This window comes from Camelus dromedarius, unplaced genomic scaffold, assembly GCF_036321535.1.
Source record: "Camelus dromedarius isolate mCamDro1 unplaced genomic scaffold, mCamDro1.pat HAP1_SCAFFOLD_167, whole genome shotgun sequence".
NCBI lineage: Eukaryota > Metazoa > Chordata > Mammalia > Artiodactyla > Camelidae > Camelus > Camelus dromedarius.
The window spans coordinates 1,704,611-1,725,668 of record NW_026989824.1 but is presented as its reverse complement, the minus strand read 5'-3'; the positions used below and the strand labels follow the sequence as shown (position 1 = coordinate 1,725,668).

Sequence of the window (21,058 nt, the reverse complement as noted above, 5' to 3'; positions counted from 1 at the left end):
GGGAAGAGCACCTGCTGCGGGCCGCACGGGAAGGGGCGGACTCAGAGGAGGTTTGAGGCGGGGCCTGGGAGGGGCGGGGCCTTGGAAGAGAGTCGGCCTGGGGCTCCCGAAGGAGTTCCGGAGCCCTCAGTCTTGGGAGGTGCCATGTAGAAACTTGAGGGGCTGAGGCCTCAGAGGGCATAGAAGTTGACGGGTGTGGTCTCAGAGTGGGCGTGGCTTCCACTAGGGGGCGTGCCGCCTTGGGGACAGAAAGGCCGGGCCCCCAGGGGGCGTGGCCTCCAAGGCAGCAAAGTCTTAGAGGCTCCAAGAACCTGAATAGCGTCTCCTAAGAGACCTGGCGGGGCACAGGGCCTGAAGAAGAATTAGGCCCGGGGCGAAGGGCGGGGCTTAAAGAACCGGAGGGCCTCAGAAGGAGGAGCCTTCAGGTGAGCGGGCTCTCCGGGTGATTGGGAAGAGACCTCGGGTGGAAGCCCGACTTCAAAGAGCTCTCAGCAGAAGAGTGGAAGGCCCCCGCCACAGAACCTGACAAAGTCCCCAGTGCTTACAGGCCCCCTACCCGGAGAAGCAGGAACTTGTTCATGGGCTGCTGCCACTGAAGCAGGACCACGGATGTCTCCAATGCCCCACACAGGAACGGGCCCCCGGAGCTAGCGCCCTCCGCTGTGGAGGTGGGGAAGGATGGGTTAGGGTCAATCCTGTCTCCCCTGCCCCGCGCCCCCAAAGGCCACACATCTTTCCCCGGGCTCTGGACACCCTGCCTTAAATCGCAACCCTCTTCAGTGGCTAGAGTCCAAGTCATGCCCCTGGCCCCGCTCCCCTCTGCATATCCACGAGATTCTCTCTCCCCCACACAGCACGCCCGGCAACCTTTGGTATCCCGGAACTTAGTGGAGACCATGTTCTTCCTGCAGAACCAGGTAGGCGTGAGTGGGGGTGGGGGTGGGGGTGGGGGTGGGGGTGCGGGGTAGGAATCAGATATTAGAGGGGTCTGTGGTTCCACTGGGGTCTCGTACCTTGCTAGGAGCCGGTGGGGACTGATGTGAGCAATGGGGCTTCCTGCTCTGGCCTCTTTCCATTCCAGCAGGCCCAGGATGCTATGAGAATACAGGTGGGGGGTCTTTCCTGCAGGGTGTGTGTATTTAGGGGAAGCAGGAAGTTATAGGGCACTGCACACTCCCAGCTTTCCCCATCCCTTCCCTGGGCCCCATCCCTTTGAAATGCCCAAGCCTTTAAATCTCAAGCACCTGTATTTCTTGGCTTCTCACTTAACATATTTTAAATGCCCACGGGAGGCCAGGCAGTGTGCTTGGCTCTGGTGAACAATGGTGCCTAAAATAAGTACGTTTCTAACCCTAGTGGTGCCTGTAGTCACATGAGAATCTATGGACACTTAACCAGTCAGTTAAAGTTACACATATTACAAAACTTTAAGAAGAAACATACCTAGAGATTCTGTAAAAGTTTCTCATCCCTGATGTGATATTAATGAGCTCACAAATCCTATCTGGCTTGGTGTTCCCTCACAAATGAGAAATTATTTTACACAAAGCTTTTGTAAAACAATGACACAAAATTTTAACCTTCAGCTCGCTCACTCTAGTTTAGTAAAATATGGGATAAGGAATGTCATATGACCATCAAAGAAATGTAAAGACTAACTCATTGTAGGAATACCTCAAAACTGACTTGAGAGGTGGCAGTATTGTGAGCCCCATTTTACAGATGGGGAAACAGAGGCTTGGGAAGCCAAAGTCTCTTGCCCCAAGTCCTTAATTTAAAACGTGGCTAGGATTTGAATTGTGGGCTCTTTGGAAGGGGATCCTAAGTGTTTTTTCCAGCTGTGCCCAGCTAGCTCCCATCCCGTGACACTTGACTCCTTAAGTTGTGAACCCCCCACTCCAACACATCCCAACCAACCCACAGCCAGACCTGAGAGAGACATGAGGACATTGTTGATGGAGTACACCCGGGTAGTCCGGCTAGAAAGAGCTGCAGAGCATGGAGGAGACAGCTCCTGTAAGACCCCAGCACCTCCCAATTCCAGCCTCCCACCCTTGGCTCACCCGCGGTGCTGCCTGGCCCTCACCATCTCCAGCGTGGCCCCCTGATCATTTCGGTTCAGAATGAAAATGCCTTCCTCAGCTCCCAGGAGTAAGTGCTGGTCTTGGGGAACAGATATGAAGATGCTGGGACCTGCCTCATCATCGAGGACCTCCCAGGACCCCTCATCTGACCCCAAACACGGGTACTCTGTTCCCAGCCCTGACCCTCAATTCTCTACTTGCCTCCAACACTGACATTTCCAGTCCCTGTTTTCCCAAATCTGAACTCAAATCCTGACCTGTTCCCTGGAGCCTGTCACATTCTCCCCAGACTCTGACCTCCCACGTTCTGCTGGTTCTGCCATCTCTGACCCACAAATCCTTACCCTCTGTCTCCTCAATTCTGACCTCAACACTAAACATGCCTCCCGTAATAGCCCTCTAAATTCTATCCCCCCTTCTCACCAGTCTGGTCCCTAAATTATACTCCTATCTCAACACTGATCCTCAAATTCAGATGCCCTGATGGATAGCTTTTTCTGTCCAGTGTGACAGAAAGTCAATTCTAATACTGTTTCCTTAACATTTACCCTTCACTGACCTTGTCTCCACATCTTTGATCCCCAAATACTTTCCCTTTCGGCTACATTCTAATCCCTAAGTCTCCCGACCCCAATATGCTGATCTTAGCCTCTCTACCACTAACCTCCAACTGAGGTAAATGGGGTCCATCTGTCCCTAGGCTTGTACCCCGAACGCTGGCCTTTCTGCCTTATCTGACACTCCTGGCCTCCAAACTCTAATTTTTCTGATTTTCACTCTCAAACTCATATTCACTCTACCCATCTTTGATCCTTAAACCCCAACTGTAACCCCTAGCTCTGCCCCCGCCACTGCTCCTCAACTCCCCCCCCCATTAAGACCCTCCCCTTGTCCCTGCATCTCCACCTCCATTAAGGACCCTCCCCATCCCCATCACATTCTCTGAGAATCTCCTGAATGCTCACCTTTGTTGGAGGGGTGTTTCGAGGCTGCCGTGCTGTGGATCCAGAGAGGGCAGCCATTGAACAACTTTAGGAGAAGGGCACATCCCTGGGTTGGCCATAGGGGCAGGGCAGCTGCCCATCCAGCAGAAGAGAGGAGGGGACAGGAAGTTGCCGTGGTTAAGACTCTGGAGTGCCAAGGTTCAAATCCTGCCTCTGCCTCCTCAAAGGTTTATGACCTTCGAAATCTACTTACCCCGCTGTGCCTCAGTTTCCCCCATTTTTAAATGGGGGACAATATCTATCTCTGTGCTATCTATCTCCATCTGTGAAGGCATATATCATGTAATGACATGAGGTCAGTGTCTGGCACAGAGGAGTTGCTCAACAAATGTCACCTGTCATCATTATTAGTCTTCGGCCCCGCAACCCCAACCAGGCATCCCCAGCCCCGATCAGCGGTGTGAGTCCTCAGCACAGCTGGCCTCACCTTTCTCTTCATCTATTCCTCCTTGGAGGGCAAAAGCGGGAGCTGGTCATGTTCCCGAGGGCTGGGTTCCACAGTGAAGATTCTGAGTTTGGGTGGGGAAAATCAGCTCCCAAAGCACCCCCCCCGACCTGCCCTACCCCCACCTATGCCCACCTCCATCCCCAGACTGCCTTGTTACCTGAGTGAGCGGTTACGTGGCGGTTTCGGGTGGGTGGGGGAGGCACAATGTGGGTGGTGCCAGGGGGAGGCACACTGGCACAGCGGACCAATACCACTGGGCTCAGCTGCCCCTCATCCGCAGTCCCCCCAGGACCCTCGTCCGATGGAGAACGGATCTTGGTTTTTGGAAACAGAGAGGGAGGGTGGGGAAATACATGAGATGATCTCTGAGAGAGGGCACCCTGCAGTCTGCCTCTGCCAGATCTGATGCTGCATCTTGGGTCTGACCCTCCCCACAATATCCGACCACCACTGCAGCCTTCCCCTCGAACCGCCCCCCGAACAACATCAACATACCCCGGCAACCAGAGGGTGAATGCTGGGTACAGCAGGACTTTCCGAGGACCAGCTACTGATGAGTGTTCATCAGGCTAAATATTTTGAGTCCCACCCCTAGGTTCAGGGATGCCCCTTCCACATCCCAGTGGGATCATCATCCTGGTCGTCCCAGACTTCAAGGGAACTAGTGTCCTAGACTCCAGCCCTGGAGAGCTTGGTATCCCACCATCTGTGGACCCTGGCCTCCTGGCCCCCAGCCCACCAGCTTTTGCCCAGAACCTTACCTTGGGGAGTAGAGGAGGAGGTATGTCTTCTGCGAGGGAGGGGCTGAAACACACAGATGGGTTAAGTGGGCGAGGAGGGTGTTGGGAGCAAGGACTCGGGTGGGTTAGGGCTGGAAGTCAGCTCAGGAGGACCAGGATGTGACTCTGTCTGGGCTGGAGCTGAGGGTTAAAGGACTAATAACCATGACGATCTTAGTAACAGAAACACTTGGGTATCAGTGTTGACAGTGCATTAGGTCTCTGCATTATCACAGCCACCTAGTAACACAGGTCCTATGAGCTCCTGGGGGTCGGGTTCTCACTTGTTGCCGGGCACGCCGCATGGGAGCCTATTACAGATGAGATGTGTGGAATGGATCTCCCCCAGGCCTGGGTCTGAGGGAGATGGGGGCCTGGGTTGACTCCTGGGGTTGAGGTTGAGTTCTGGGAATGAGGGTCTGGAAGGGGCATAATTCCCAGGGGCTGAGGATCAGTGTGAGTTTGGGTGAGAAATGAAGAAAAATGAGGGCCAGTGGTTGAGGTTTATGGCTGCAGTTGAGGTCTGGGGGTTGGAGCAACATCTAGGAGGAGCTGGGGACTAGGATGTGGCAGGGGCTCCAGGGTTGAGTTGTGGTGAGGTTAGGGGTCAAGGGTTGGTGGGGAGGAACGTGGTGGCTGGTCTCTACCAAGAGAGATGTTGGGATTTCTTCCCTGCTGGTGATTGTTTCCGCAAGCAGTATGAGGACCAGCTTAGCTGAGACACCCACAGCTGGCCCTTCTCTCCCACTTCAAATGCCTTATGCTTAGAGCAAGCCCCTTAGTCCCCAAATCCTCCTCCCAAGGCCGCTGGTGGAGAGGTGACCATGTGCTGTAGAAATAATATCTGTGCTGCATCCCTGAAGTTGTACTGGATCGTTGAATTTGTGGGGGGGTCAGTAGGCATCCAGGAATTCGGCCCTCCTCCCCTCACCACAGAAAACCAAGATGACAGCAGAGGCTAAAATCACGTTTATTGGGAGACACAGGCATGTCATGACCACTATATTGTGTCCACTGGGGAGGGGATGGGGTGCAGAGACTGATTCCTAGCATCCACTCCGAACCCCAGGGACTCATTTCTGGATATAGAGGTTGCTGGGGACAGTAGATCATCTGCTGGGCGTGTCTCCACTACCACAGGCCTGGGGAAGGAAGAGAAAAATCTGTTTACTCATTCATTTGTTCATTCATTCATTCATTCATTCATTCTTACATACATTCACAAAGAGTCTACAGAGGGTGTGCCAGCACAATGCTCGGCTTCAGCAGTGCGAGACCAGGCAGGGCTCCTACTGTCGAGGAGCTCAGTCTGGAGCTGCAGCCCGACATGAATCAGTGAATGACGTGAGTGCTGTGTACTAGGATGTGGCAGGGGCTCCAGGGTTGAGTTGGGGTGAGGTTAGGGGTGACGGGTTGGTGGGGAGGAGAGTGGGGGCTGGTGTGGGAGGGTCAGGGTTAGGGTGAAGGTAGGTGTGGGTACTGAGTGTCCAGCCAGGGGTCACGGCTGAGTGGTGGAAGGAAAGCAGGGGCTGAGGTTGGGGTCATGGATGGTGGGGCTGGGTGGGGTCTGAGGCGCTCTCTCACATGTCCACGTTACCGTAGTCATTTTCGGACTCTGACAGGTTTCCTGAGGAGGGACAGGCATGAGCCTCGGGCGGTCCCCATACCTATCCCAGCCCCCCTCCCACGCTGAGGGTCCCTGACCTAGGACTGCTGCTCTTGAAGCCTCCAGGTGGTTGTAAGCGAGCCTGTGGGATAGGAAAGAGTCAGCAGTGGCCCAGGGGGAGGGGAGGGCGGCGGGGCAGTAGGGAGGCGTCTCACCGTGTCAGCTGTGGGTCTGGACTACATGCCTCGAGGCTTCCTGAACTCCATGTGCCGCCATGGGGGTTGGGGTGGGGTGGTATGCAGGTGACACACAGTGCGCTGGGGACATGGATTCGGGAATAGGAAGAATAGAACTGGGGTGGGGGAGTGGTCTGCAGCCAGGATCTTAGGACTGGAGTTGTCCCTTCAGAGGAGGGATCCTGGTTTACAGGGGTCTCATTTTGGGGTCAAGATTTGTGATCAGGGAGATGGGGGCTCAACATGGTTATAGAGTGTTTGTTTTTAGATTCCACTTGGGTATCTGGGATCAGAACAAAGTTTCTGAGGTCTCTGGGAGTCCTGGTGGTTATAGGAAATCTTATGGGGTCCGTGTGCAGAGCGGAGTGGTAGGGGTCTCTAGAATCATTTTGTAGATGAGGTTCTCTGGGGCCTCTTGTGGGATCAGATGGTAATGGGGGGCCTCTGAGGGTATGTTTAGAAGCGAGGAGGGTCTCTGGGGTCTCTGGCAATCTGATGAGGGGGTTACAAGTGTCTCCAAAGCTTAAGGATTCTCTACTGACGACAGCAGTCCGCATCTGGGATCCCCACAGAGCTGGATCGATGGGTGGATCGGATCCGCCGAGGGATGGCGGGGGGTAGCTGGGCAGAGCGGCAGCCGCATCAGGCCCACCGGCCTCCAGCAGCCCAGTCTGGAGCCCTCGGCTCTCCCGTAACCTCTGTGCCCCCAGCTCTGTGCCAAGCCCCCCATGCTCCCTGGCTTTTCTCCTTCTCAGAGAGGCAACAAGGGGACACCCCAGGCAGGGGAGCAGCCTGAGCAAAGGTGGGGACCGTCCAGTGCTTTTGTCATCCAAGCAAGGCCCACTCACCTCAGGCTCCTCATCTTCAATCTCGCCAACAGCTGCCCCCTTCCCTGGGTTCCTCAGTTTGTCAAGAAGCTCTAGGATCAGGCCTCTGTTTAGCCCGGGCTGGGACACCAGTTGATGCTGGGGGTGGGAGGAGGAGGCGGTCAGCAGACAGAGGGCTGGGCTGCAGGGAGAGGGCTGGCACAGGGGCTTGAGAAACCATCTAAGGGAATCTGGCGGTGGAGGTGCCAATAGAGGAAGAAGGCGGGGAAGTCTGGGCAGCTGCCACCTGGGGGATTCTCAGGTGTCTGAAGGGATCAGACGAATTTAGAGAAGTTGGAGAATTCCAGAGTTGTCTCGGGGGTCCCCTGGAATTCCAGAGAAACCCCAGGAATGGGTCCTGAAGCCGTTGGCAACTTGTGAGATTTTAGAACTCAGCATATCTTGGGGGAAAGGTCTGGGGTACAATTTGGAGGGTCTTGGAAGGCGGAGCCCTGGGGATTTCAGAGGGAGCAGGGACTTTGAAAGGGCCATAGGCGTTCTGTGGAATAAAATCATCAGTGTTCTAGGGAGCTGAGGGAGGCCCTGGTGGGATCTCACAGGGGGTGAGTTTGGGAAGGCTGCTCAGGGAGGGGAGGTTTACACTGAGCATCTTGGTGGTGCCAGGTCGTTTCTTGGCGCTCTTGTTGAGGGCGACTTTGACGAAGATGTGGAAGGCAGCCGACCTTGGGAAGAAAAAGGCAAGTACTGGGGGAGGGTACACTTCAAGTGTTAGAGCGCATGCTTAGCATGCAGGAGGCCCTAGGTTCAACCCCCTCCTCTAAAAGTAAATAAATAAATAAATAAATAAATAAATAAATAAATAAATAACCCCCCCAAAAGGCAAGTTCTGGGATGAGGGGACCAGAGACCCTCCCATCAGACCATCAGCCCTGACTCTGCCCTCTGTCCCCCGCCTTCCCATGACTCTCTCCTAACATTTGCCTTTTTCCTTTAGCCGAGGAGGCTGATAGCCACTCTTGTTCATGAGGAAGAGAACTCTAGAAAGCAAGGACAGAACATGGGATTCAGACTTCCCAGTGGAGGTCAGATCTCATGATGTGAGGGACCCCAGATGGCACTGAGGTCAGCAGAGAGCAGTGAGGGACAGGAGGAGAATGAGGGGTAGATTTTACGATGCATAGGACGCCACTTCCAGGGGATGCTGCTCATCATGTTACAGAGTTCCAGAATTCTCAGGGGAGCCTCAAGGCAGGACTTCCTGCATTGGGGGCTCCTGGTGTGGACTGGAGAAAATGCTTTCTGGGTTGAGGTTCTCGGGTTGGGCTCGAAGGGAGAGGGATCACCTGTAGGGGGGTCTTGATGTGGGGAAGCAGGCGGGGGGTGGTGTTCAGGGTCAGAGTCGAGTGGGATCTCTGGGACCAGGTGGACCTGACACACCTGCCTACCTGAGAGTGTGAACGTCAAAGAGGGTTGGCTGTAGCTCGGCTAATTCAATGGCTGTGATGCCCAGTGACCAGATATCACACAGCTCGTTGTATCCCCCCTTCAGGGCCACGGCCGCCACTTCCGCAGCCATCCTAGAAGCAGAGACCCTCAGAGAGCCAGGGGTGACATGATGAAGGGGAGGGGAGACCCCTAGGTAGGGGGTGGGGGGACTGGAGAGAGACAGGGAGCGAGCCGGAGAATGGGACACAGAGAGACTTGGATGCAGACACATAAAGAGGCAGAGAGACAGAAATAAAGACGGAGAGAGGTAAAGACAGAGAGTCAGAGATAGACTAGAAAACAGAGACAGAGAGAGGCAAAGAGACATGGAGAGCCACAGACTGAAACAGACAGAAAAGACAGCCATGGGCAAATATGGAGAGACAGAAATCAGGATCAAAATCAACAGAAACACTGAGAAAAACACGTGGAGGGGAGACATGCACAGGAAGACCTAGGGAAATGGAAAACTCAAGGGAGAGCCACAGAGTACACAGATCGCTCAACAGAGAAAGGCAGAGGCAGGGCAAAAGCCAGGATGGAGATTCCCAGAGATCCATGGTAGGGAAATCTACTGCCCACCACCACCAAGCCCGCACCACCCCTGGCTGCCAGCCAGGCACCCCTTGCCAGTAGGGTGTCCCAATGAATCAGAGGCATCGAGCCAGTGTGTCCCCGATCTGGGCCGATATACCAAAGTCAGCTGGAGGCAGAGGGAGAGACATACTGACCTAGGGTCCCTGTCCTCTCTGGCTCCCAGCCAGTCCCCCTCCCCACCCCCACCAGCCACACTCACCCAGTCTGACCTCCCCAGGGTCCTTGATGGGGATGTTGGCTCCCTGGGGAAGAGAGGGGGGATCAGAGGCTGTCAGAGACACCCCTCCCTACTGCCAGCCCAACTCTGCCTCTGCTCCCTGGTCACACACCGCCTGAGACCTCCAAATACCACTACCATCTCCCAGAGGCCCCCACCCACCAAGGCTACTTTTCTGCCCCCAGATCACCTTGATGTCCCGGTGTATCTTCTTCTGTGAGTGTAGATAGGCCAGTCCCTGGGGAGGAGGGTGGAGAGGGGGGCTGTGAGTGTTCTGGGGGTGTGAGCAGGGCCCTGCACCCACCCAAACCCACCAAGCATCGCCTCACCTGGAGCACTTCCCTGCAGACATAGCTGATCTGGAGCTCTGACAGGGGGCCTGTGACTGCAAAGGTCACCCCGGCATGGTGTCAGATGGGGACCAGGAAACCTGGCCCCAGGAGCCCCTGGCTGCCACCCACACCAGGTACCACATGGGGAGGGGGTAACATGAGGGGACAAGGAATGGTCAGCAAAAGAGAGAGGCAGCGATACAGGGAACCAGAGGCCAGAGGGAGATTGATTCATTCAACCGACTACACATTTACTGTGTGCCAGGTGCCGTGGTAGGCAATGGGGACACACCTGTGGACATAAAGACAGAGATCCCCACCATCGTGGAGAGAATATTCCAGTGGGGGATACGGACAGTAGACAAGAGAAATAGGAGAAAGAAACCGTATGTGAGATGCGAATAAATAGAAAAAACAAAAGCAAGAAAAGACAACAGGAAATACGTGTAGGAAGGGGTATGACGTTTCATACTGGGTGATCAGTGAAGGCAACTCTGAGAAGGTGACGGGGTTGAGGATGGGAGCATTCCCACTCAACGTGAACAAGATGAGCAAGTGCAAAGGCCCGGAGGTAGGAAAGTGCCTGGTGGGCCTGGAAAGTGGCAAAGTGGGTGGAGTGGAGAGAAGGTGGGTCAGCCTGGGGTGGTTGTGGGCGTCAGCCTCGAGTGCTGTGATGCGAAATTTGGGCTTATTGTTGGAGGGAAATGGAAGGCTTGGGAGGGCTCTGAGCAGGAGGTGATGTGACTTTGTTAAAATGAGGAAAGTCAGAGGGAGACAGAGACAGGGACAGAAAATCAGAAACAGATTCAAACTGAGGCAGACAAAGAGCGAGCTGGGCAGAGACCAAGAAGTGGGAAAACAGACACATTGAGAAACAGAGATTCAGAGGGGACAATATAGACACAGACAGAGAGGGCACAGAGCAGGTCTGACAGCTGGTGATGTGAGTCACTTCCTCTCTGTGGCCCTCAGATTCCCCGCCTAGGACTTCCTAATGAAGTCCTTCCTTTCCTGAGCTTTGTGGAGACAAGGAGATGGTCAGAGACAGAGGTGCACATCCGAAATCCAGAAGTGACCATCACCTTGTCTTCCTCGACCTGAGTCACTTGTACTGGTCCCTTGTGCTCTGCTTGAGAGGCGGAAGTGCAAGGACCAATTCCACCTCATTCCCCTAAACTCTGCTAGGCATCGTCTGTATCCCCAGGCAAGCAGGCTAAACCCCAGCCATCACAGAGTTGCTCACACCCTCCTTCTCCCCCTCCCCGTCATCCATCTCACCAGTTATATATACCCAACGTTCTCCAGTCCCCTCTTAGTTCAGCCCGCTTCCCAGTTACGCTTCAGGCTAAGCACCGCCCAGCTACCCAGACCCAACGCCGCTAACCTGATAAGCCGCACCCCTCCCAGGACCTGTCCCACTCACCTGCGCTCATCTCGCCCCGCCAGCAGGAGAGCGCGCCGAAGCGCACGGTGTGGAAGAACACCGACTCCGCCGGCTGCCCGGGGCTCACGCCGATGCACACGGCGGGCAGCTCGGAGCCTGGCCCGGTCAGCAGTGAGAACACGGGCAGAGGCGTGTGTAGCGGGAAGAGCACCTGCTGCGGGCCGCACGGGAAGGGGCGGACTCAGAGGAGGTTTGAGGCGGGGCCTGGGAGGGGCGGGGCCTTGGAAGAGAGTCGGCCTGGGGCTCCCGAAGGAGTTCCGGAGCCCTCAGTCTTGGGAGGTGCCATGTAGAAACTTGAGGGGCTGAGGCCTCAGAGGGCATAGAAGTTGACGGGTGTGGTCTCAGAGTGGGCGTGGCTTCCACTAGGGGGCGTGCCGCCTTGGGGACAGAAAGGCCGGGCCCCCAGGGGGCGTGGCCTCCAAGGCAGCAAAGTCTTAGAGGCTCCAAGAACCTGAATAGCGTCTCCTAAGAGACCTGGCGGGGCACAGGGCCTGAAGAAGAATTAGGCCCGGGGCGAAGGGCGGGGCTTAAAGAACCGGAGGGCCTCAGAAGGAGGAGCCTTCAGGTGAGCGGGCTCTCCGGGTGATTGGGAAGAGACCTCGGGTGGAAGCCCGACTTCAAAGAGCTCTCAGCAGAAGAGTGGAAGGCCCCCGCCACAGAACCTGACAAAGTCCCCAGTGCTTACAGGCCCCCTACCCGGAGAAGCAGGAACTTGTTCATGGGCTGCTGCCACTGAAGCAGGACCACGGATGTCTCCAATGCCCCACACAGGAACGGGCCCCCGGAGCTAGCGCCCTCCGCTGTGGAGGTGGGGAAGGATGGGTTAGGGTCAATCCTGTCTCCCCTGCCCCGCGCCCCCAAAGGCCACACATCTTTCCCCGGGCTCTGGACACCCTGCCTTAAATCGCAACCCTCTTCAGTGGCTAGAGTCCAAGTCATGCCCCTGGCCCCGCTCCCCTCTGCATATCCACGAGATTCTCTCTCCCCCACACAGCACGCCCGGCAACCTTTGGTATCCCGGAACTTAGTGGAGACCATGTTCTTCCTGCAGAACCAGGTAGGCGTGAGTGGGGGTGGGGGTGGGGGTGGGGGTGGGGGTGCGGGGTAGGAATCAGATATTAGAGGGGTCTGTGGTTCCACTGGGGTCTCGTACCTTGCTAGGAGCCGGTGGGGACTGATGTGAGCAATGGGGCTTCCTGCTCTGGCCTCTTTCCATTCCAGCAGGCCCAGGATGCTATGAGAATACAGGTGGGGGGTCTTTCCTGCAGGGTGTGTGTATTTAGGGGAAGCAGGAAGTTATAGGGCACTGCACACTCCCAGCTTTCCCCATCCCTTCCCTGGGCCCCATCCCTTTGAAATGCCCAAGCCTTTAAATCTCAAGCACCTGTATTTCTTGGCTTCTCACTTAACATATTTTAAATGCCCACGGGAGGCCAGGCAGTGTGCTTGGCTCTGGTGAACAATGGTGCCTAAAATAAGTACGTTTCTAACCCTAGTGGTGCCTGTAGTCACATGAGAATCTATGGACACTTAACCAGTCAGTTAAAGTTACACATATTACAAAACTTTAAGAAGAAACATACCTAGAGATTCTGTAAAAGTTTCTCATCCCTGATGTGATATTAATGAGCTCACAAATCCTATCTGGCTTGGTGTTCCCTCACAAATGAGAAATTATTTTACACAAAGCTTTTGTAAAACAATGACACAAAATTTTAACCTTCAGCTCGCTCACTCTAGTTTAGTAAAATATGGGATAAGGAATGTCATATGACCATCAAAGAAATGTAAAGACTAACTCATTGTAGGAATACCTCAAAACTGACTTGAGAGGTGGCAGTATTGTGAGCCCCATTTTACAGATGGGGAAACAGAGGCTTGGGAAGCCAAAGTCTCTTGCCCCAAGTCCTTAATTTAAAACGTGGCTAGGATTTGAATTGTGGGCTCTTTGGAAGGGGATCCTAAGTGTTTTTTCCAGCTGTGCCCAGCTAGCTCCCATCCCGTGACACTTGACTCCTTAAGTTGTGAACCCCCCACTCCAACACATCCCAACCAACCCACAGCCAGACCTGAGAGAGACATGAGGACATTGTTGATGGAGTACACCCGGGTAGTCCGGCTAGAAAGAGCTGCAGAGCATGGAGGAGACAGCTCCTGTAAGACCCCAGCACCTCCCAATTCCAGCCTCCCACCCTTGGCTCACCCGCGGTGCTGCCTGGCCCTCACCATCTCCAGCGTGGCCCCCTGATCATTTCGGTTCAGAATGAAAATGCCTTCCTCAGCTCCCAGGAGTAAGTGCTGGTCTTGGGGAACAGATATGAAGATGCTGGGACCTGCCTCATCATCGAGGACCTCCCAGGACCCCTCATCTGACCCCAAACACGGGTACTCTGTTCCCAGCCCTGACCCTCAATTCTCTACTTGCCTCCAACACTGACATTTCCAGTCCCTGTTTTCCCAAATCTGAACTCAAATCCTGACCTGTTCCCTGGAGCCTGTCACATTCTCCCCAGACTCTGACCTCCCACGTTCTGCTGGTTCTGCCATCTCTGACCCACAAATCCTTACCCTCTGTCTCCTCAATTCTGACCTCAACACTAAACATGCCTCCCGTAATAGCCCTCTAAATTCTATCCCCCCTTCTCACCAGTCTGGTCCCTAAATTATACTCCTATCTCAACACTGATCCTCAAATTCAGATGCCCTGATGGATAGCTTTTTCTGTCCAGTGTGACAGAAAGTCAATTCTAATACTGTTTCCTTAACATTTACCCTTCACTGACCTTGTCTCCACATCTTTGATCCCCAAATACTTTCCCTTTCGGCTACATTCTAATCCCTAAGTCTCCCGACCCCAATATGCTGATCTTAGCCTCTCTACCACTAACCTCCAACTGAGGTAAATGGGGTCCATCTGTCCCTAGGCTTGTACCCCGAACGCTGGCCTTTCTGCCTTATCTGACACTCCTGGCCTCCAAACTCTAATTTTTCTGATTTTCACTCTCAAACTCATATTCACTCTACCCATCTTTGATCCTTAAACCCCAACTGTAACCCCTAGCTCTGCCCCCGCCACTGCTCCTCAACTCCCCCCCCCATTAAGACCCTCCCCTTGTCCCTGCATCTCCACCTCCATTAAGGACCCTCCCCATCCCCATCACATTCTCTGAGAATCTCCTGAATGCTCACCTTTGTTGGAGGGGTGTTTCGAGGCTGCCGTGCTGTGGATCCAGAGAGGGCAGCCATTGAACAACTTTAGGAGAAGGGCACATCCCTGGGTTGGCCATAGGGGCAGGGCAGCTGCCCATCCAGCAGAAGAGAGGAGGGGACAGGAAGTTGCCGTGGTTAAGACTCTGGAGTGCCAAGGTTCAAATCCTGCCTCTGCCTCCTCAAAGGTTTATGACCTTCGAAATCTACTTACCCCGCTGTGCCTCAGTTTCCCCCATTTTTAAATGGGGGACAATATCTATCTCTGTGCTATCTATCTCCATCTGTGAAGGCATATATCATGTAATGACATGAGGTCAGTGTCTGGCACAGAGGAGTTGCTCAACAAATGTCACCTGTCATCATTATTAGTCTTCGGCCCCGCAACCCCAACCAGGCATCCCCAGCCCCGATCAGCGGTGTGAGTCCTCAGCACAGCTGGCCTCACCTTTCTCTTCATCTATTCCTCCTTGGAGGGCAAAAGCGGGAGCTGGTCATGTTCCCGAGGGCTGGGTTCCACAGTGAAGATTCTGAGTTTGGGTGGGGAAAATCAGCTCCCAAAGCACCCCCCCCGACCTGCCCTACCCCCACCTATGCCCACCTCCATCCCCAGACTGCCTTGTTACCTGAGTGAGCGGTTACGTGGCGGTTTCGGGTGGGTGGGGGAGGCACAATGTGGGTGGTGCCAGGGGGAGGCACACTGGCACAGCGGACCAATACCACTGGGCTCAGCTGCCCCTCATCCGCAGTCCCCCCAGGACCCTCGTCCGATGGAGAACGGATCTTGGTTTTTGGAAACAGAGAGGGAGGGTGGGGAAATACATGAGATGATCTCTGAGAGAGGGCACCCTGCAGTCTGCCTCTGCCAGATCTGATGCTGCATCTTGGGTCTGACCCTCCCCACAATATCCGACCACCACTGCAGCCTTCCCCTCGAACCGCCCCCCGAACAACATCAACATACCCCGGCAACCAGAGGGTGAATGCTGGGTACAGCAGGACTTTCCGAGGACCAGCTACTGATGAGTGTTCATCAGGCTAAATATTTTGAGTCCCACCCCTAGGTTCAGGGATGCCCCTTCCACATCCCAGTGGGATCATCATCCTGGTCGTCCCAGACTTCAAGGGAACTAGTGTCCTAGACTCCAGCCCTGGAGAGCTTGGTATCCCACCATCTGTGGACCCTGGCCTCCTGGCCCCCAGCCCACCAGCTTTTGCCCAGAACCTTACCTTGGGGAGTAGAGGAGGAGGTATGTCTTCTGCGAGGGAGGGGCTGAAACACACAGATGGGTTAAGTGGGCGAGGAGGGTGTTGGGAGCAAGGACTCGGGTGGGTTAGGGCTGGAAGTCAGCTCAGGAGGACCAGGATGTGACTCTGTCTGGGCTGGAGCTGAGGGTTAAAGGACTAATAACCATGACGATCTTAGTAACAGAAACACTTGGGTATCAGTGTTGACAGTGCATTAGGTCTCTGCATTATCACAGCCACCTAGTAACACAGGTCCTATGAGCTCCTGGGGGTCGGGTTCTCACTTGTTGCCGGGCACGCCGCATGGGAGCCTATTACAGATGAGATGTGTGGAATGGATCTCCCCCAGGCCTGGGTCTGAGGGAGATGGGGGCCTGGGTTGACTCCTGGGGTTGAGGTTGAGTTCTGGGAATGAGGGTCTGGAAGGGGCATAATTCCCAGGGGCTGAGGATCAGTGTGAGTTTGGGTGAGAAATGAAGAAAAATGAGGGCCAGTGGTTGAGGTTTATGGCTGCAGTTGAGGTCTGGGGGTTGGAGCAACATCTAGGAGGAGCTGGGGACTAGGATGTGGCAGGGGCTCCAGGGTTGAGTTGTGGTGAGGTTAGGGGTCAAGGGTTGGTGGGGAGGAACGTGGTGGCTGGTCTCTACCAAGAGAGATGTTGGGATTTCTTCCCTGCTGGTGATTGTTTCCGCAAGCAGTATGAGGACCAGCTTAGCTGAGACACCCACAGCTGGCCCTTCTCTCCCACTTCAAATGCCTTATGTTTAGAGCAAGCCCCTTAGTCCCCAAATCCTCCTCCCAAGGCCGCTGGTGGAGAGGTGACCATGTGCTGTAGAAATAATATCTGTGCTGCATCCCTGAAGTTGTACTGGATCGTTGAATTTGTGGGGGGGTCAGTAGGCATCCAGGAATTCGGCCCTCCTCCCCTCACCACAGAAAACCAAGATGACAGCAGAGGCTAAAATCACGTTTATTGGGAGACACAGGCATGTCATGACCACTATATTGTGTCCACTGGGGAGGGGATGGGGTGCAGAGACTGATTCCTAGCATCCACTCCGAACCCCAGGGACTCATTTCTGGATATAGAGGTTGCTGGGGACAGTAGATCATCTGCTGGGCGTGTCTCCACTACCACAGGCCTGGGGAAGGAAGAGAAAAATCTGTTTACTCATTCATTTGTTCATTCATTCATTCATTCATTCATTCATTCTTACATACATTCACAAAGAGTCTACAGAGGGTGTGCCAGCACAATGCTCGGCTTCAGCAGTGCGAGACCAGGCAGGGCTCCTACTGTCGAGGAGCTCAGTCTGGAGCTGCAGCCCGACATGAATCAGTGAATGACGTGAGTGCTGTGTACTAGGATGTGGCAGGGGCTCCAGGGTTGAGTTGGGGTGAGGTTAGGGGTGAAGGGTTGGTGGGGAGGAGAGTGGGGGCTGGTGTGGGAGGGTCAGGGTTAGGGTGAAGGTAGGTGTGGGTACTGAGTGTCCAGCCAGGGGTCACGGCTGAGTGGTGGAAGGAAAGCAGGGGCTGAGGTTGGGGTCATGGATGGTGGGGCTGGGTGGGGTCTGAGGCGCTCTCTCACATGTCCACGTTACCGTAGTCATTTTCGGACTCTGACAGGTTTCCTGAGGAGGGACAGGCATGAGCCTCGGGCGGTCCCCATACCTATCCCAGCCCCCCTCCCACGCTGAGGGTCCCTGACCTAGGACTGCTGCTCTTGAAGCCTCCAGGTGGTTGTAAGCGAGCCTGTGGGATAGGAAAGAGTCAGCAGTGGCCCAGGGGGAGGGGAGGGCGGCGGGGCAGTAGGGAGGCGTCTCACCGTGTCAGCTGTGGGTCTGGACTACATGCCTCGAGGCTTCCTGAACTCCATGTGCCGCCATGGGGGTTGGGGTGGGGTGGTATGCAGGTGACACACAGTGCGCTGGGGACATGGATTCGGGAATAGGAAGAATAGAACTGGGGTGGGGGAGTGGTCTGCAGCCAGGATCTTAGGACTGGAGTTGTCCCTTCAGAGGAGGGATCCTGGTTTACAGGGGTCTCATTTTGGGGTCAAGATTTGTGATCAGGGAGATGGGGGCTCAACATGGTTATAGAGTGTTTGTTTTTAGATTCCACTTGGGTATCTGGGATCAGAACAAAGTTTCTGAGGTCTCTGGGAGTCCTGGTGGTTATAGGAAATCTTATGGGGTCCGTGTGCAGAGCGGAGTGGTAGGGGTCTCTAGAATCATTTTGTAGATGAGGTTCTCTGGGGCCTCTTGTGGGATCAGATGGTAATGGGGGGCCTCTGAGGGTATGTTTAGAAGCGAGGAGGGTCTCTGGGGTCTCTGGCAATCTGATGAGGGGGTTACAAGTGTCTCCAAAGCTTAAGGATTCTCTACTGACGACAGCAGTCCGCATCTGGGATCCCCACAGAGCTGGATCGATGGGTGGATCGGATCCGCCGAGGGATGGCGGGGGGTAGCTGGGCAGAGCGGCAGCCGCATCAGGCCCACCGGCCTCCAGCAGCCCAGTCTGGAGCCCTCGGCTCTCCCGTAACCTCTGTGCCCCCAGCTCTGTGCCAAGCCCCCCATGCTCCCTGGCTTTTCTCCTTCTCAGAGAGGCAACAAGGGGACACCCCAGGCAGGGGAGCAGCCTGAGCAAAGGTGGGGACCGTCCAGTGCTTTTGTCATCCAAGCAAGGCCCACTCACCTCAGGCTCCTCATCTTCAATCTCGCCAACAGCTGCCCCCTTCCCTGGGTTCCTCAGTTTGTCAAGAAGCTCTAGGATCAGGCCTCTGTTTAGCCCGGGCTGGGACACCAGTTGATGCTGGGGGTGGGAGGAGGAGGCGGTCAGCAGACAGAGGGCTGGGCTGCAGGGAGAGGGCTGGCACAGGGGCTTGAGAAACCATCTAAGGGAATCTGGCGGTGGAGGTGCCAATAGAGGAAGAAGGCGGGGAAGTCTGGGCAGCTGCCACCTGGGGGATTCTCAGGTGTCTGAAGGGATCAGACGAATTTAGAGAAGTTGGAGAATTCCAGAGTTGTCTCGGGGGTCCCCTGGAATTCCAGAGAAACCCCAGGAATGGGTCCTGAAGCCGTTGGCAACTTGTGAGATTTTAGAACTCAGCATATCTTGGGGGAAAGGTCTGGGGTACAATTTGGAGGGTCTTGGAAGGCGGAGCCCTGGGGATTTCAGAGGGAGCAGGGACTTTGAAAGGGCCATAGGCGTTCTGTGGAATAAAATCATCAGTGTTCTAGGGAGCTGAGGGAGGCCCTGGTGGGATCTCACAGGGGGTGAGTTTGGGAAGGCTGCTCAGGGAGGGGAGGTTTACACTGAGCATCTTGGTGGTGCCAGGTCGTTTCTTGGCGCTCTTGTTGAGGGCGACTTTGACGAAGATGTGGAAGGCAGCCGACCTTGGGAAGAAAAAGGCAAGTACTGGGGGAGGGTACAGTTCAAGTGTTAGAGCGCATGCTTAGCATGCAGGAGGCCCTAGGTTCAACCCCCTCCTCTAAAAGTAAATAAATAAATAAATAAATAAATAAATAAATAAATAAATAAATAAATAACCCCCCCAAAAGGCAAGTTCTGGGATGAGGGGACCAGAGACCCTCCCATCAGACCATCAGCCCTGACTCTGCCCTCTGTCCCCCGCCTTCCCATGACTCTCTCCTAACATTTGCCTTTTTCCTTTAGCCGAGGAGGCTGATAGCCACTCTTGTTCATGAGGAAGAGAACTCTAGAAAGCAAGGACAGAACATGGGATTCAGACTTCCCAGTGGAGGTCAGATCTCATGATGTGAGGGACCCCAGATGGCACTGAGGTCAGCAGAGAGCAGTGAGGGACAGGAGGAGAATGAGGGGTAGATTTTACGATGCATAGGACGCCACTTCCAGGGGATGCTGCTCATCATGTTACAGAGTTCCAGAATTCTCAGGGGAGCCTCAAGGCAGGACTTCCTGCATTGGGGGCTCCTGGTGTGGACTGGAGAAAATGCTTTCTGGGTTGAGGTTCTCGGGTTGGGCTCGAAGGGAGAGGGATCACCTGTAGGGGGGTCTTGATGTGGGGAAGCAGGCGGGGGGTGGTGTTCAGGGTCAGAGTCGAGTGGGATCTCTGGGACCAGGTGGACCTGACACACCTGCCTACCTGAGAGTGTGAACGTCAAAGAGGGTTGGCTGTAGCTCGGCTAATTCAATGGCTGTGATGCCCAGTGACCAGATATCACACAGCTCGTTGTATCCCCCCTTCAGGGCCACGGCCGCCACTTCCGCAGCCATCCTAGAAGCAGAGACCCTCAGAGAGCCAGGGGTGACATGATGAAGGGGAGGGGAGACCCCTAGGTAGGGGGTGGGGGGACTGGAGAGAGACAGGGAGCGAGCCGGAGAATGGGACACAGAGAGACTTGGATGCAGACACATAAAGAGGCAGAGAGACAGAAATAAAGACGGAGAGAGGTAAAGACAGAGAGTCAGAGATAGACTAGAAAACAGAGACAGAGAGAGGCAAAGAGACATGGAGAGCCACAGACTGAAACAGACAGAAAAGACAGCCATGGGCAAATATGGAGAGACAGAAATCAGGATCAAAATCAACAGAAACACTGAGAAAAACACGTGGAGGGGAGACATGCACAGGAAGACCTAGGGAAATGGAAAACTCAAGGGAGAGCCACAGAGTACACAGATCGCTCAACAGAGAAAGGCAGAGGCAGGGCAAAAGCCAGGATGGAGATTCCCAGAGATCCATGGTAGGGAAATCTACTGCCCACCACCACCAAGCCCGCACCACCCCTGGCTGCCAGCCAGGCACCCCTTGCCAGTAGGGTGTCCCAATGAATCAGAGGCATCGAGCCAGTGTGTCCCCGATCTGGGCCGATATACCAAAGTCAGCTGGAGGCAGAGGGAGAGACATACTGACCTAGGGTCCCTGTCCTCTCTGGCTCCCAGCCAGTCCCCCTCCCCACCCCCACCAGCCACACTCACCCAGTCTGACCTCCCCAGGGTCCTTGATGGGGATGTTGGCTCCCTGGGGAAGAGAGGGGGGATCAGAGGCTGTCAGAGACACCCCTCCCTACTGCCAGCCCAACTCTGCCTCTGCTCCCTGGTCACACACCGCCTGAGACCTCCAAATACCACTACCATCTCCCAGAGGCCCCCACCCACCAAGGCTACTTTTCTGCCCCCAGATCACCTTGATGTCCCGGTGTATCTTCTTCTGTGAGTGTAGATAGGCCAGTCCCTGGGGAGGAGGGTGGAGAGGGGGGCTGTGAGTGTTCTGGGGGTGTGAGCAGGGCCCTGCACCCACCCAAACCCACCAAGCATCGCCTCACCTGGAGCACTTCCCTGCAGACATAGCTGATCTGGAGCTCTGACAGGGGGCCTGTGACTGCAAAGGTCACCCCGGCATGGTGTCAGATGGGGACCAGGAAACCTGGCCCCAGGAGCCCCTGGCTGCCACCCACACCAGGTACCACATGGGGAGGGGGTAACATGAGGGGACAAGGAATGGTCAGCAAAAGAGAGAGGCAGCGATACAGGGAACCAGAGGCCAGAGGGAGATTGATT

General features: G+C 55.0%; 1 protein-coding gene across 1 annotated transcript; it reads right to left on the bottom strand.

The window, feature by feature from the left end:
• Positions 1–541: 541 nt before the first annotated feature.
• LOC135320867 (mitogen-activated protein kinase kinase kinase kinase 1-like) lies at positions 542–20,985 on the bottom strand. Its single transcript, XM_064483995.1, is given in 34 exon segments — positions 542–660; positions 1,930–1,989; positions 5,913–5,942; positions 6,700–6,778; positions 7,006–7,122; positions 7,625–7,706; positions 8,430–8,561; positions 9,253–9,308; positions 9,613–9,668; positions 10,670–10,741; positions 11,039–11,213; positions 11,756–11,859; positions 12,031–12,104; positions 12,213–12,321; positions 13,129–13,178; positions 13,275–13,362; positions 14,249–14,333; positions 14,715–14,776; positions 14,779–14,796; positions 14,893–15,049; positions 15,485–15,539; positions 17,103–17,145; positions 17,209–17,266; positions 17,340–17,398; positions 17,903–17,981; positions 18,209–18,325; positions 18,828–18,910; positions 19,171–19,232; positions 19,641–19,772; positions 20,311–20,383; positions 20,477–20,519; positions 20,685–20,732; positions 20,824–20,879; positions 20,925–20,985. Coding segments are annotated over 34 exon segments (2,694 nt in total).
• Between the last annotated feature and the right edge of the window lie 73 nt (positions 20,986–21,058).